The 14,446-nt window shown below is 35.4% G+C and overlaps 1 protein-coding gene across 1 annotated transcript in view; it reads left to right on the plus strand.

The window, feature by feature from the left end:
• The window catches only part of LOC117323682, a 56,783-nt gene extending 44,549 nt beyond the window's left edge, over positions 1–12,234 (plus strand). The window contains exons 2-4 of the mRNA XM_033879055.1: positions 973–1,349; positions 5,058–5,193; positions 5,402–12,234. Of these exons, the coding sequence (XP_033734946.1) occupies positions 973–1,349; positions 5,058–5,193; positions 5,402–6,667 (1,779 nt within the window). The 3' untranslated portion in view covers positions 6,668–12,234. The remainder of the gene's footprint in view (positions 1–972; positions 1,350–5,057; positions 5,194–5,401) is intronic.
• Positions 12,235–14,446: the final 2,212 nt, after the last annotated feature.

The raw sequence follows: 14,446 nt of genomic DNA on the forward strand, positions 1-14,446 counted from the left end.
TAGGAGTATGTTGGATATTACGAATTGTAATTTACTTGCTTGTTGTCAGGCCATGCTAGGAATCGCGGACACAACTACATTAGTCACGGAGTGTAATGATAGTTCTGGCCGCTAGGTGTCATACCAATCGTTGTAATAATAGTTGGGACCGATTTAGGTGTCATCCCACTGTAATATACGGAACGTCCGGATTTTCCCCCCGACTACAGATTTTTGTTTCAATTGTCAAATGTAATAAGGGTGCATCTGATATTCATATATACATTATATTATGCGGTTAGTGCATGCTCCATAGTTTGAGTTGACGACATCAAAGATAACCTTGCTGCGCAGATACAACCAATCTGTCATTCATTTCTCCATTAATTATTCGTCCAGTGTTTTCTATCAATTTGACGTTTAAATGTGAGGTTTCCCATCAACAGGATTACCTATGCCCAAGAAATGGGTACTGTGCGTGCTTTTCACATGCGTTTGTGAATTCTCCTAATTAATGTCGCCGTTTGATGAATGGTTATCACCGCAATCTGACCGTTAATCGGGCAGTAGTCCTATTTATGACAATGGCTACTCGCTTTATCGTGCGACAAAAAAGAAATCTCAAATAATGTGTTCGGTAGCGATAATATAGATGAAAGCCATCAATAAGTCCTACCATTGTAATCCGATTTGACCAACTCTCATGTATCTCAATATTTCCTTTTTTTTTTACTTTGTGAGAAGACTTCATCTTCAATTTCAGGTTTATCTTTAATCATTGTGACATTCATGGTGTGGCAACCATTTAACTGAACGCGTTTTGGGAGACTTTAGCTCAATTCAATTGACAGTATTTATAATATGTATGAAGTGGTTGAAAAAACATACAAATATTGCAAATGTAATAAGAAAATAATATGAAAAAAAATTACGAATCAGAAATACATTGTATCTAAGTATAAGTATATTCATCATGTGCATTTTTCCTTACAGGCCGTGGAGGCCAATGTGTCCGGCTACTTCGCCGTCGTCCATCCCGGCACGTGCCCGTCCTCCTGTAGTCCCAAGAACGTCATTGAACCGGACAAGATGTGGGACGCCTTTCCCTGTCCGCCGCCATGGAAACGGGAACTGTTTCTACAGCTTAACTGGACTCGTTTGTCTGAACCAGCCGATAGACAACGGGTTAAAGACAGAGTAGCCAAACGATGTAATATTAACCTACAGGAATTACAGAACGCAGTGCTAGAAAGCTCAGGACAGTCTCTGATTTTCATCGACTGTGATGCCAACTGTTTCATCCCTATCCTCGCCACCATCACGTGTGTTGTTTTCTTATTCGTCGCACTGGTCGCATTCTTTTTCAAAAGGTTTGTGTTTTTCTCAATCACATAATTTCACAAATACATGTTTTGGGATAAATCTTAAACCTGATACTTGAGCAAATAGTATGCTTTGTTGAAATAAATTGGAAATAGCATACACATTATAACAACAAATTCTAGAAATGCCTGATAACATATCTGTAATTTAGATTGTAGATTAAGTTTCCGGATTTGGGTCGGTAACTTTTGCTTCCTGACAAACACTAACCACAAAAAATCTGTTAGATAAGAGATTCGTCTTAAAGCCAAATCAACACGAATATCATGACTCATTTTCGATAATAAGCTTAGCTGATTTGAGACCATATCACAAAATTTAAACTGAAGAGTGAAAAGGGGAACTTTACTCTAAAAATAACATTCAACTATGAATTACTGGCTGATTTATGCAGATGGATGTGAATGAGTAACAATTTTTTTTTTTTTTTTTTTTTTTTTTTGCGAATACCTTTTGAGAATGAGAAGTGAGGTGGGTTTTTTTTCTCACTTTTTTATGAAAAAGAACCAAAACAAATATAATGAGTGAGCCTAAATTCACGTACAGTAACTAGTATCAAACGATGCTTTGCAAAATACTATTAAATACATAAAAAATGCGGGCCTTGGTTTCGGAGAATTTCATTATTTGAGGTGAATGACGACCATGTGGGGAGAGTTTTATTGCCGAGTGATAATAAAGTAAAGTCACCACGTGTAAACGAGCGAAAGTGCTGGTTCTGCTTGATATGTGGTTATAATATGATACCGGAAAACACAAGGACAACACTAGTTGACAAACTGGCCTTCGTCTTTGGAAAATTGCTTGAATAAACGTGTTATTCCGTCATGCTGTCCTTGAATTACAACTAATTCCCAATAAACGTGGATGTATTGCCACACAGCTCTCCAATACAAGTCATGCTGGTCCGTGATGCAAGTCTCATAGGAAACACATCCGCGTCAATCCAAATGATGTAGACCAACGAGCACAATGTTCAATGGAGTTTGTATTGGGAATTCCTCTTTATACAAACGCTATTGAATAATGTTCCATGCTGATTACTGTTAAACCTCGTGTGATAAATGGTAATTTCAATAAGAAGTGCATGCACGTTATATAATGCTAAACCTTATGTGTCATGATGTGTGTCGTTCATTGCGATAGTTAAAAGAAGAAAGCACACTTGTGCTTCACTGAAACACCATTCAATACAAGGTTTTTCATACAATAGGGCTGTCTTTTATTTTCTGTCCACCAAGCGACCACTGTCCTCTTTTCAAGCAACATGTTCAAAACATCTGGTTACAGTTAAATTTCGTCTGTCTACTGGTGTTGTTACAGCGTACGATGTAATGTTTATTTTATCGCCAAGTCTGTCCCACAATGCCTTACAGTGATACACGCTATATTAATGGTTCGCGCTCGTAATTACGGCACATCTATACCAATAAAATAAGGTATCGCTGTTAATGTTCATTATGCTGTTGTGTATGAGATATAGAGGGAAGGTACGTGGATGCCGTAAACTCACATCGCGTTTGATTGAAAACGTGAAGACCAGATATTAAAAAAGAACTTGGATGTACAGATCGATGCTTGGTGTAGATGCTACACTATACCAACAATCACTGTACGATGGGTACTCGCTAGTTTTATTTCCACAGATATAAATCATGACCATGTCGTTTTATCTGTGTTTTCCTCCCCGCCACATGATACTGTTATCACGATTTTTATTACAACACTGTTCGCTATACCGTTACACCTCCGCGCCCTCGTCAACAGCGTTGTGGTGATATGTGTAGTACGTCAAAACAGCATGATAAAACCAATGGATATGTTCACATTTCATGTTCAATTGTCTACAGTAGTGTGGTTATTGAGCTTGTGCCCGAACTTGTAACTTCTCGCTTTTTATGGAAACATTTATATGTTCCTAGCGGTACTGTCCCCTTCAAGGTGACAGTTTGTATAGTGAAATAAACGTCACAGTAATACGGCATAGATGTAATGTCCATTCAAGAACTTTGGTCAATGTGGAATGTTCAACAGAATTGTTATATCGGAAATTGCGATATATGTGTACGTGTATTACGTAAAACCGTTTTTGTTTCCTATAAACAATAGCCGTGCGCGTGCGCACGGGAGGTATGTCATATCCGGCAAAGGCAAAAACAATGGCGTCTGTAAATATATCAATTATATCAAGCCTATATGGGTGGTTTGAACATAAAGAGCAGTGCACTTCAGGCACATGACCTGTCGTCCTCAAATACGAATGTGAAATCAGAACGTTACAAAGTAACGTAACGTCCTTGTAATCAACGGTAATAAAAAGTGCGTTAGCATAATATTCCCCCATTTTATATTTACAAATTCTTGTGCTTGACGACCGGTAAGCGTACAGTTGATACCGCAGCACAGCTCACATATGAGTACTTTTGATACAAAAATATATATCTTTAAAATTAAGATATATTGATATTTGCTTGCTGGGGTTCCAAATGCTTCTATCGATAACAAGTCTTTAAACCATCATTCTCCTCAAAATACCTGTCACTTTTGATTCATTGGCCTTTAAAATCAAGCGTCTTAGTGCTTCTGAAATTGATGCAAATGTTCCGAAATCTGACTTGAATCACATGCATGATGGATCTATCCTGCGGTAGATATTGAAGAATGTTTTTTTTTTTTTTTTTCAAACTTAAGATCAGTTCCTGAGTCCCGCCATATATCCACTATATACAATACATAATGTATGTACAGTATTGCAATAATGATACATATGTACCTAGAAACATGTTTATTAAGCTCAATAAGACAGCACATACATTTGTACAACTACACAAAAACATTTACTCCATGGCAAAGTACATTCATTTACGTATTTGTACAGACGTGATTTGTCGGGATTTGAAATGAATACCGAACCCATGTGACGTCATATATAATATCCTACAAGCAATTAGTACCCCATCGGGCTCTCAAAGACGACCAATTACCTTAACTGGCCCCGCTGGTGCCGTAAGGGCCAACTCTTCTTTGTATCCATAACTAGTAGCATACGATGTAGACCACTCAAACAAATGTTCGTCTGGAACGATCGTATATATAACATCCTAATATCCCTTGTACTTCAACGAACGTCTGTAGTTTGGAGAAATATGCATTGGAGAAAAGCTGTATAGTACAGTTGGGCCTCATTAGAGGAAGCTCTCCCGGACTTTCCATTCCGCCCAATGGATTTCCGATTCTTGGATCCATTAGATCGTCCATGGTAGCAAGACCGGACAGGCCTAACCCGAACCTGACCAGTCAGAACTCGTCTGTTCCCATGGATATGTTTACAGCGGTTACTGTATTTCATCGAGATGTTTTCTCTAATCTAGACCATTATCCATTTCTTTCCCCTATTATTTTATACACAGACAATTTGGAAGGTTGTTAAGTACAGCGATGCTGCCAGAACTACATTTACTACGGATTTACTACAGTGTTGTACTGCGGATGTCTCGACCGAACTGCCGACGGGGTATTAATAACCGTCCACTCGTATTAATTATATAAGCAACAGAGCCGACAATTTAAATAATTACGGTGTTAAAAATACGATTCTAATAATGAGATGTAAATGGTCAAAAGTGACGCCAAATATATAAACTATAAAATGAAAAAACACGTTCTATTTTAAACTTTATGACTGTTATTTCCAGACAACATCGAGCAAGGTTGAAGAGCTCTGAGTTTCCGACTGGGACCACAACTCCACATGCGGTGGCGAGACAGGACAACCATTTATACATGAGGTCCCCGGATGGGTCAGGAGGAATGATAGCCCGACCAACAGAGGTCAGTATGGAATATTATTTAAATGACAATCAAATACAATAAAATTCGCAAGATTAGATTGTTTGGTTTAAATAGAGAGTTCGTACAAATCTGTTCCAATTTTAACAAATATTGTTCTTATAGTATTAAATCAAAGTGTCGACATGTATGGATACTATTACCTGTATTTTGTACATTGTATGACTGTTCTCGTTTTGGTTTATTTTAGTCCGTCCTAGCCGATGCCGGTGTAGAAATCCGATTATTAGACAGTCAGCCAGAAGAAAAACATTTCATTATTCCAAAAAGCTTTGACAAGTTCTATGGCTCTCAAAAGGGAAGTAAATATCAATATAAACGCGGAAGGTTGGACACACCCCTTCCGGTAGAACCATCGGAAGACACATCCGCCACGTACAGTGGGACGGACACTAATCATACTGATCATACATACGAATCCGTCCGCGGAAGTATTTACAGCGGCTCGTTTAGGTTATCAGGGTCACAAACCGGAAACTGTGATCAGAAGGGCCAACCTCCAATGTTAGATTTCTGGACACAGAACATTCCGCCTGATCCGGCTATGTACAAGTGTGGGTGTCCAAAGTATGGTGCTCAGTATACGAGTGCGTCCCAGGGTAATAATAGCGTGTATTATGACAGTGACAACTATTCTAGTCATCCGTACGACAAGGTGGACCAAAATGTGTACCCCTATAACTATTACGGGGACCGACGAAAAATAGTCAGTGACACTGAAACTACAGACAATCCTCTCACAACGAAATGGAAACGTAAACAATTCGCCAAAAAAAGGCGTTTAACAGAACCACACATGAGACCAGAAGTGGAATCGTCTCAGAAAACACGCGGGAAAAAGGGTCATTCGCATGACTTCGATAATATACCGGGCGTAGGGCCCTGTCAGTGTGACCAATGTCGGTTAGAGGAGTATCAACGGGAGTTAATGGCAAGACAGGAGGAGGGTAATATATATCAGTCTATAGAAAATGATTTACGAAACTCTGGATATATATATGGCACACCAGATTATGATTCCGGATGTAACTGTCAGATGCCGGAAGTAGAACATTATAGGGATCCCTACTGGGTGCAACCACCTAACTCTGCGCAACAACGGGTGTGCCATGCTTGTGTGAATCCGGACCAAAGAAGTATGTATCAGGTAGGAGATCGAGGAGTAACTCCGATGGTGCCTACTCCACGGTCCGTTAATAGTGAAGGCCATTCCGGAGTGGACAGAAACTCTTTTATGTCCCCTGAACTATATAACCTAAATCAGTTTGATGACGATAGTCCTGACCACAGAAAAAGGCGACGAAATAAGTCAGTCACAAATCTGACGTCACCGGGTGCTTCCACGTCTGGGACGGCGTTCTCAGACTCCTATTCCACAACAGATCGCCCGCATCGCACGAGAAAAATTCCTAAAACCAATGGGTCACTTTATAAATCAAAATTGATGAATAGGTGATGGTGATGTGTTGTATATGATCTTAAAAACAGTATTATTTTTCCATCTTTTACCCCTGTGCTCAAATTAGACCAGTTACCTGCCCCTGCTTTATGACATTTGTCTATGGAAGTCAGCATGTACTGTCTGTCAATCAGTTAAAGATGCTACATCTCCGACAACGATTGTAAACAAATAATAGACTGTCGTATCTTTTATACAATATCAAAAGCTTCTGGACTTTTCTACCATTCTCAAAAAGTTTTTGATCAATTCAAAATGTATAATTGCATTCCAAAGAAAAGCTTTTATGTTCAGCTTCTACATATGTATCTTTTGTATATAACTTTCGATCTGAAAGGCGATAATTATTAGGATGCTGTTGTGATTGGTCTCATTTAGTGTTAATTAGATATGTTTCTACATCATGATTGACACTTTAATGCGTTTCTTCGAGAAACAGTATTATGCTGTTGGCGGTGTAGTATCTTTAACAGTCAGCGCGTGCTGACTTTCATAAGTTTACGCAAGTCGGGGTCGACGTCTAGTGCCTACAGTCTTGCCGATGCATAAGCATTATCAAATATTGGAGACATTTTCTCTTTTTTATTTATACAAGCTTGGCCAAGGTCCTTTGTGATATTTCCCAGGGTCATTACTTTTTAATATTATTGGTACATGTGGAATCCATATTTGTAGTTTTAAATTATTGAAAGGTGAGATACATGATCAAATTACTAGTTTCGGTAAATATTAATTGGAAGACGAGTGTTTATCGGCTTAAACACTTCCTATGTAAATACAATTACCGTGAATCCTGTGGTTTGATAATGTGATCGACACTATTAGTTGTAATTGTTGAATACATCAATGTTTAACATCCCAAATATGCTTAGTTATACAACATGCATCATTAGACATTTAGAAGGGAATAGAAAAAAAAATGAAACTGATATTATTTTTGCATTGTCTTAATTATATCATCTTTTCAAATGAATATACCCCTTCCCCTCGCTGAGTTTCTGTCAAATAAATAGAAATTTACAAAAATACTAGCTATGTAATTCAATGCAATAATATTGAAACGGTTTTGGTTATTACAAACCTATTTATCATGGTAATACATCTTCCTTGCGTGGTTTTAGGGTTTCGTAATGTAAGGGAATGTCATTATATTCTAGACAGTCGGTACTGCGGCCTAATTCTTCATAATAAGCATTGATATATTGTTTATTTCATGTGATAATTTTCACTGACTTGTTAAGTGTTCCATATCAAGGACTAGGATGGATTCCAGTAAGCGTGTAAGATTTTGCAGAGTGAAGTATTCTGCCAAACTCTAGCTTAGCTAAGCGACATGTATTTAGAACACATTTATTTGACGGAAATTTTCTAAATTGTTATTATCAATGACAAAATAAACACGTCATTATATTAAATATAGCCACCATCCATAAAAGTATTCCATATATCTTGATGTTGAATTCAATGTAAATGTAGCTTGTGCTTCTCATCATTCTGGATTCACGCCCAGGATGTTGGAGACCAATAAGGACATAATTTGAGCGATAACGCAATTATCTATACAAAGATGAATTTTAAAATGTTACAACATAAACAAAATCGCAAATATGTTTTTACTTATAAGAATTGAACATTTACGTAATGACCTATATAGCTTAATGGATCAAAACAACAAGCAAGTACAGAAATCCTAACTAGTTAGTAGAACATTCACTTATATTTGTACAGTTTAATCTTCATTACATCTATGTTTCGGTCAACAAAGATGTCTTTATTATGTCATTTACCTAAATGAAGATAGATGCCCCTAGATCAGGAAATATATGGAAGATTGTAAACATATTATAGATACATATGTTTTAGATACCAGTTATTTATGCTACTTTAGAGTTGTATGGTTTTCAGGGTAAGTTGTCACTAAGCTATACTTACGAGACGTTTTTTGGTGCTAGTCTTTTACACGTTACAGAGTTTGCATGATATATCCGCTAGTACTGGATTGACATACATGGTTTAACTTTAAAACAATCCATATCTCAAATCAAAGATATGTTTTGGCTGGGGATACACTTTCAGCTTCTAATGCATTTTAAACCAGTTTTAAAATCATGATTATAATATGAATTCAATGCTAATTCCTGTTGCTTGTATTCTAATTGTCTTAAAAATATTGTTAGAGTGTTGCAATAAACGTGACAAAAAGAGTATTGTTAAGGACAATCATGCTACGTATATGTCATGTTTATTTATAAAACTTTGATTATGATTTAATATTGATTCTAGTCTGACATACGGGAGATATGAAAACTTCAAATTCTAGTCATTCGTCATACACAAATCAGGTGACAATCAAGTCTTAAGGCAAAACATACCTACGACGAGTAAAACTCGTTAGAACAACACGGACCACAATCGGACCATATCCACGTAAAGTTTAGTATATTATATTCTTACTGTTAAAGGGTCGACGAGATCAGTTTTATCTTTAAATGAAGAAATTAAACAGCTGTTAAAACACATCGAGAACATGTATTGAAATGGTGGAAAAAAATAACCAATTTATTCTGAAAAGTAAGTTGTCAGAGACATGAATCTGGCAAACAGCCATGAACATGTACCCTTTTTATTGGTAAGCAATTCCCATTGTCCATCTTTTGTAATCATTACGAACAGCCTACTCAGTAGCGGACAATATACCTGTCTCAATATCAAAGCTGCTGTCTCAACGTCAAAGAGTAAGTAGGATTGAAACATGAATAGATTGTTGTACATACATTACGCTATTACCACCTTCTAAACGTTTAAGGTTCTAATTTATTGTATCTTTTAAGTAAAAGTAGATAAATAATCAGTTGCATCCTGAAGGAATTATATCGTGCTCCGCCTATATATTTATAAGTCTTCTAAGCGATACATATAAGGATGCTATTATGAGTTCATTTTCCGTGTTAGATATATTTCTCGTAGGTGCCACTTTATGTATCTTTTTGGAGACACAGTGTTTTCACTGTCGAGGAAGAAGCATTTTTAACAAAATGGCTTGTCTAAATATAGTGCTGAAAACAATTCTAAAGATAACTAATGTTTTCTTGTAAGGCTCTGCAGAGAGGTGAATCAAAATAGAAAAAAAATGTTAGTAGTATAAATAATGACTTCGAGGATATATATGACCAAAATAAAGTTTTTAAAACAAAAACCGGAATTTGTTAATGACTCCAATATTATGATAAATTCAGTTTGTTGTCCTTAATATGATGGTACTAATAAATATTTATAATCACATGCATATTTGTTTGATATCGAAAACAGATTGGTCATATTAAGGTGAGAGCAGTATTTTTTTTTCTTTCGTCTATACACAAAGCTTGGTCAAGGTGAGTATTCAACCGTTGTTGAACGTGTGAACAAATAAATCTCTGAAAACACACTATCGACTTCAGCAGGATCATTGCATTTGAAAGCCGGGTTGTTACGTAATACCATTGTGATTAGATTTCGCGTCATCTTTTTTTCTCTGACAATATTGCATACAACCAGAATTACTCGTTCGTGATAAGAAGTCTCGTTCAATACACTCACTGTACATGTTTATTGTCTGCATTTACCAAAAACATACCTTTTTATCACAACGGTTGTTATGACTTAATCATACATCAAAGCGTCCTTGCTGCACAGAACACCGGGGAAGATATTTTCTCGTTTCTTTTTTTTTACTTTTGATCTTGAATTAAACTCGAAATCAAGCAAAATAAATCGATATTATTTTATTTTTATTGCCGTGCATTTCAACTACAATATCTACCACATGCCACCAGAAACTAATCACTAATTACATTTCACGTTTTCTCTACATAAATGTAACGAAATAAAAAAATAATTAAAAAATTGAAGAAGCTCACATAATCAATTTTATTACAAAAAGTGGTTTTGTAGGTTATCCAATAGATTTAATGGTGTTTTGATTAAAGACATTTCCACAGGCACGAGTCTGTCATGTCACATGATCTTAAATTCCGCACGTGTCACGTTGCAGTCACAACACGTGAATTATCCTTAATCGTCTTTGATTGGAACGAAGTCAATGCATACGTTGATTTGGTATGGTTCTGTGACTGCTCAGCATCTGGTCCAGGCAAAGTCAGACACTTTATAGATATAATAGATAAGTGTTAGTAGTATCATAAACGTTAAGACACAAAATGTCCGTTCATGTAACGGTTGTTTCATTTCATAAATTGAGTAGATTGCTTCAACATGTCCTATACCATCATGCTAATGATTGAATTACGTTCGGATCTGCCGCATAATCAAGCCAATAACAAAACAATGTGATTTATGATGCAGGAATATGTGGCCGTTTAATAGTCTATTGTCTGAAATCTTTTGATGTTGGTGGCTTCATCTTGCTTCATTGACAAACCAAACATTCCGAATTTCGTAACATTTTAGACTTTTTTAGTTTTGTTTCTCATAAAGATGAAATAAATGACCTTGTTAAACATTATTATTTCATATATTCATACAAAGAATCGCATAAGGGATTGAGATTATATATAATTGTATAAGATTATATAAGATTATAGATAATTGAGGCGACTTTCTACATTGTTAGAGCGCTAAGCAATGTTGTGTGTTTGGTTAGATGCTCATTGTCAACTGTTCTCGAAGATACGCTTACTTTCAAGATAAATGTAAACTGCTCTATTTTGTTGAAATGTCCAAAATAATAATATTTGCTTTATTATATATCGGAAATTAAAATAGTCGTTATTTTTTGTATCGATATAAATTCCACATCGTTTGTTCAATATTTTTTGGAAAGATAACATGCGATTGTATTGTTCCCAGAAGAACATACTGTTTAGTGTATTGTTCCTACATGGAGATTCGACAGATTGGTGTTCACTTATGAATTTTTTTTCCATTTAAGGTCTCTTTATAGAATATTAACATGGTATAAACGAAATACCAGTAGTTCCATATATATATCATTCATTATAATTCCTTATTCATCCTAATTGACTCCGGTATCACAAACAAAAATTACGTCAGATTTGTGTTTCACAGAAACCTTAACAAAATAAAGTTTATGAAATCAGGACCCTTACATTTCATTCAGAACATTTTTTGTTGTTGGGAAAGGGTATATTAGTGTCCTTTTTTTAATTTGGTGTCTCCCCTTTCCTTACTTTGAATTTTTTTTCATTATAATGACACTATAGAATACTTATACTGTTGAAACGTAATCAAAGACATTATTCTTGTTTCTGACACCAGAGCTGAAACAATCACTCATTGAATATAACCGAAGGGCGAACACTGAAGGATTTTTATGCGAAGGGCTATTTTAAATGTGTGCAATATATATGACGTAAACTGGTTATGCTGTATTCTCCTTACTGGGGTTTGTTCCCGAAGTGTGCAGGTGATATGTATATTGTATTGATGAGGGTATATTTGGTTGTGAATATCATTGTTTTATGAGATTACTATCATATGTGTAAAATGTGTATTCATGGCCAGAACGTTGTTGAATATCAAAATAAACATATTGAACCAATTAACTGATATATTCCTGTTATTTTTGTTGTACTGTGTGTATTCAAATGGATATATATAAATATGTTTTCATGTATATTTACTAAATAACAAAACATTCTAATTCGATAAGCCCTAACAGTGTCCTTTTTTTCATTTGAACATAACTTAAAAACAACAGTGACAACGATCAGGAAAATGAGAAACCCAAAGTTATTTGTAAAAAAAATAAATAAACAAAATAAAAGAAGACACTAATTTAAAGCGAAAGACACCATTAATCTGAAGAAAAAAACATGGAGATCTATTCCAGTATAAAAATATATATGTATGTCTCATGTGCTAAATTTAGAGTTAACGTTATTGTATCCCGCTATATCAAAGAAAATATGAAAATGAACGCTGGTCTAAATCTAATATTATGATGTGATTCTTCCATCACTTATCTATGGTAAGCAGTCCAGTGGTACTTTTATATCGAACATACGATGGTATGTACAGCCTCGACAAGCTTACACTGTAGAATATATAATATGTTGATGGCATATATTCCTTTGTCGGCAATTAAGCTTTAGTTTCAAAATTTACTGTCTTGCTGGTGCAATGTAGCGATCTGTACGGACAGGCTTCAAAATCTAACGTTTATTTTTTGGAGTTCTACAAGATTGCTACTTTTCGTATCAGACAGAGGGAGGTTATAACAATCTTCGAAAATGGTAGGCACCTAATGGGCTTTGTATGAGTAACTTACTAGGCATAATGTAATGGTGAATATACAATACAAATACTGTGTAAAACAAAACCTGTTAATGTATATCAAGGTATATTTTCATTCATCGACAACGCGTGCGCAGAGTAAACTTGTGTCAAATGTGTTAATTTCAGAGGGAGAAATGGGAAGTTGATAACGAAACACCATGCATACTTAAAAAGCAATGGACCTGTAAACAAGAAAATGTTCTCCTGGCAGTGACTACATTTATGTATAAAACGCCCAATAGTTACGTTATTTTCCCGAATGGTGATAGTTATTTGTTTGTTAATCAAAGAAAAGGAGATACTGTACTTATATTTGATATTAGTCTGCTTGAGTCAAATGACTAGGCATACGTTGACTCTAATGACAAAGGAAATAGCATTATCATGATACACCGATATAGCATCTGTCTCCATCTCTGTGGGCGTCTTCCCGAATCTAGATGACGTTTTCTCCCGTAGGTGAAATGGAGAACAGCTGATAGATTTATGTCCATTGTTTATGTACGTGTAATCACCCGTGAGATAAAACAATATCACCGATTACTGTAATATGTCTTGCTCTTTTATCCGAAATCTATTTTGTCATAATTATGAAATTATCCCCTGAAGTATTTTGAAAACTAAGTCGTGAAGAAAATAGATGTTATTGTGATATTCTAGAAATATCGGCAATGATAACATACGTATTGCAGGTAGAAGAGGGAAGTTTATTTCTTTACTGAGAGAATGAAACAAGGGGGAATAACTCTTGATTAGAAATACAACGGAGTAAATAGGAAGAGAAAAGTCCATTTCGCAAAAATAATGATATTCTTTCGAGTTTAAATAAAATGTATTTTAACAAATAAGATGTCAAAGTTTATTATATTGTTAGTTCAATTAAATTATCTTAAGACAAAAATAATAACATAGCATGTGTTCCTGTTCAATCCAATGACAAAACGATGGAACTAGAGAACATCATTGCATTTGGCATGATAAACCACCTGCAATTATCAGATAATGCATCCGACAATTACACAAATTGTATCTCACCAAATTAACAATTTGTACCATCACATTAAACTGCGAGATCCACACTTTTATCTCTATCCTGCGGCCTAACTATCCTTATCTGTATTTCTATTCCGAGAAAAACAGAAAAACAATATTTCGGCAAAGATTGATTTATTTTTATACTGTTGTAACAAATTTTAAAATGAAATATTTTCAAAGCATAATCGGCGTTTTATCCCTACCTTGTGTAGCTATAAATCATACAGGAACAGTCATAACTTTGACAAAAGAAATCAAACAAAATAAAACGAAATAAGATTACGATCAATAATATAACATGGAGATCCCTGTAGGCTCTGGTGATCGTTTCTGGAACAGCACCGAATCCATATTGCTGTTTAGAAAAGATGATTAAGAAATATATTGTGCTTACGTAATTTGCCAAATCAATGTTTCAAGGACGCCTCGTTATCACTAACATAT

The sequence above is a fragment of the Pecten maximus genome, chromosome 3 (assembly GCF_902652985.1).
Source record: "Pecten maximus chromosome 3, xPecMax1.1, whole genome shotgun sequence".
Taxonomy (NCBI): domain Eukaryota; kingdom Metazoa; phylum Mollusca; class Bivalvia; order Pectinida; family Pectinidae; genus Pecten; species Pecten maximus.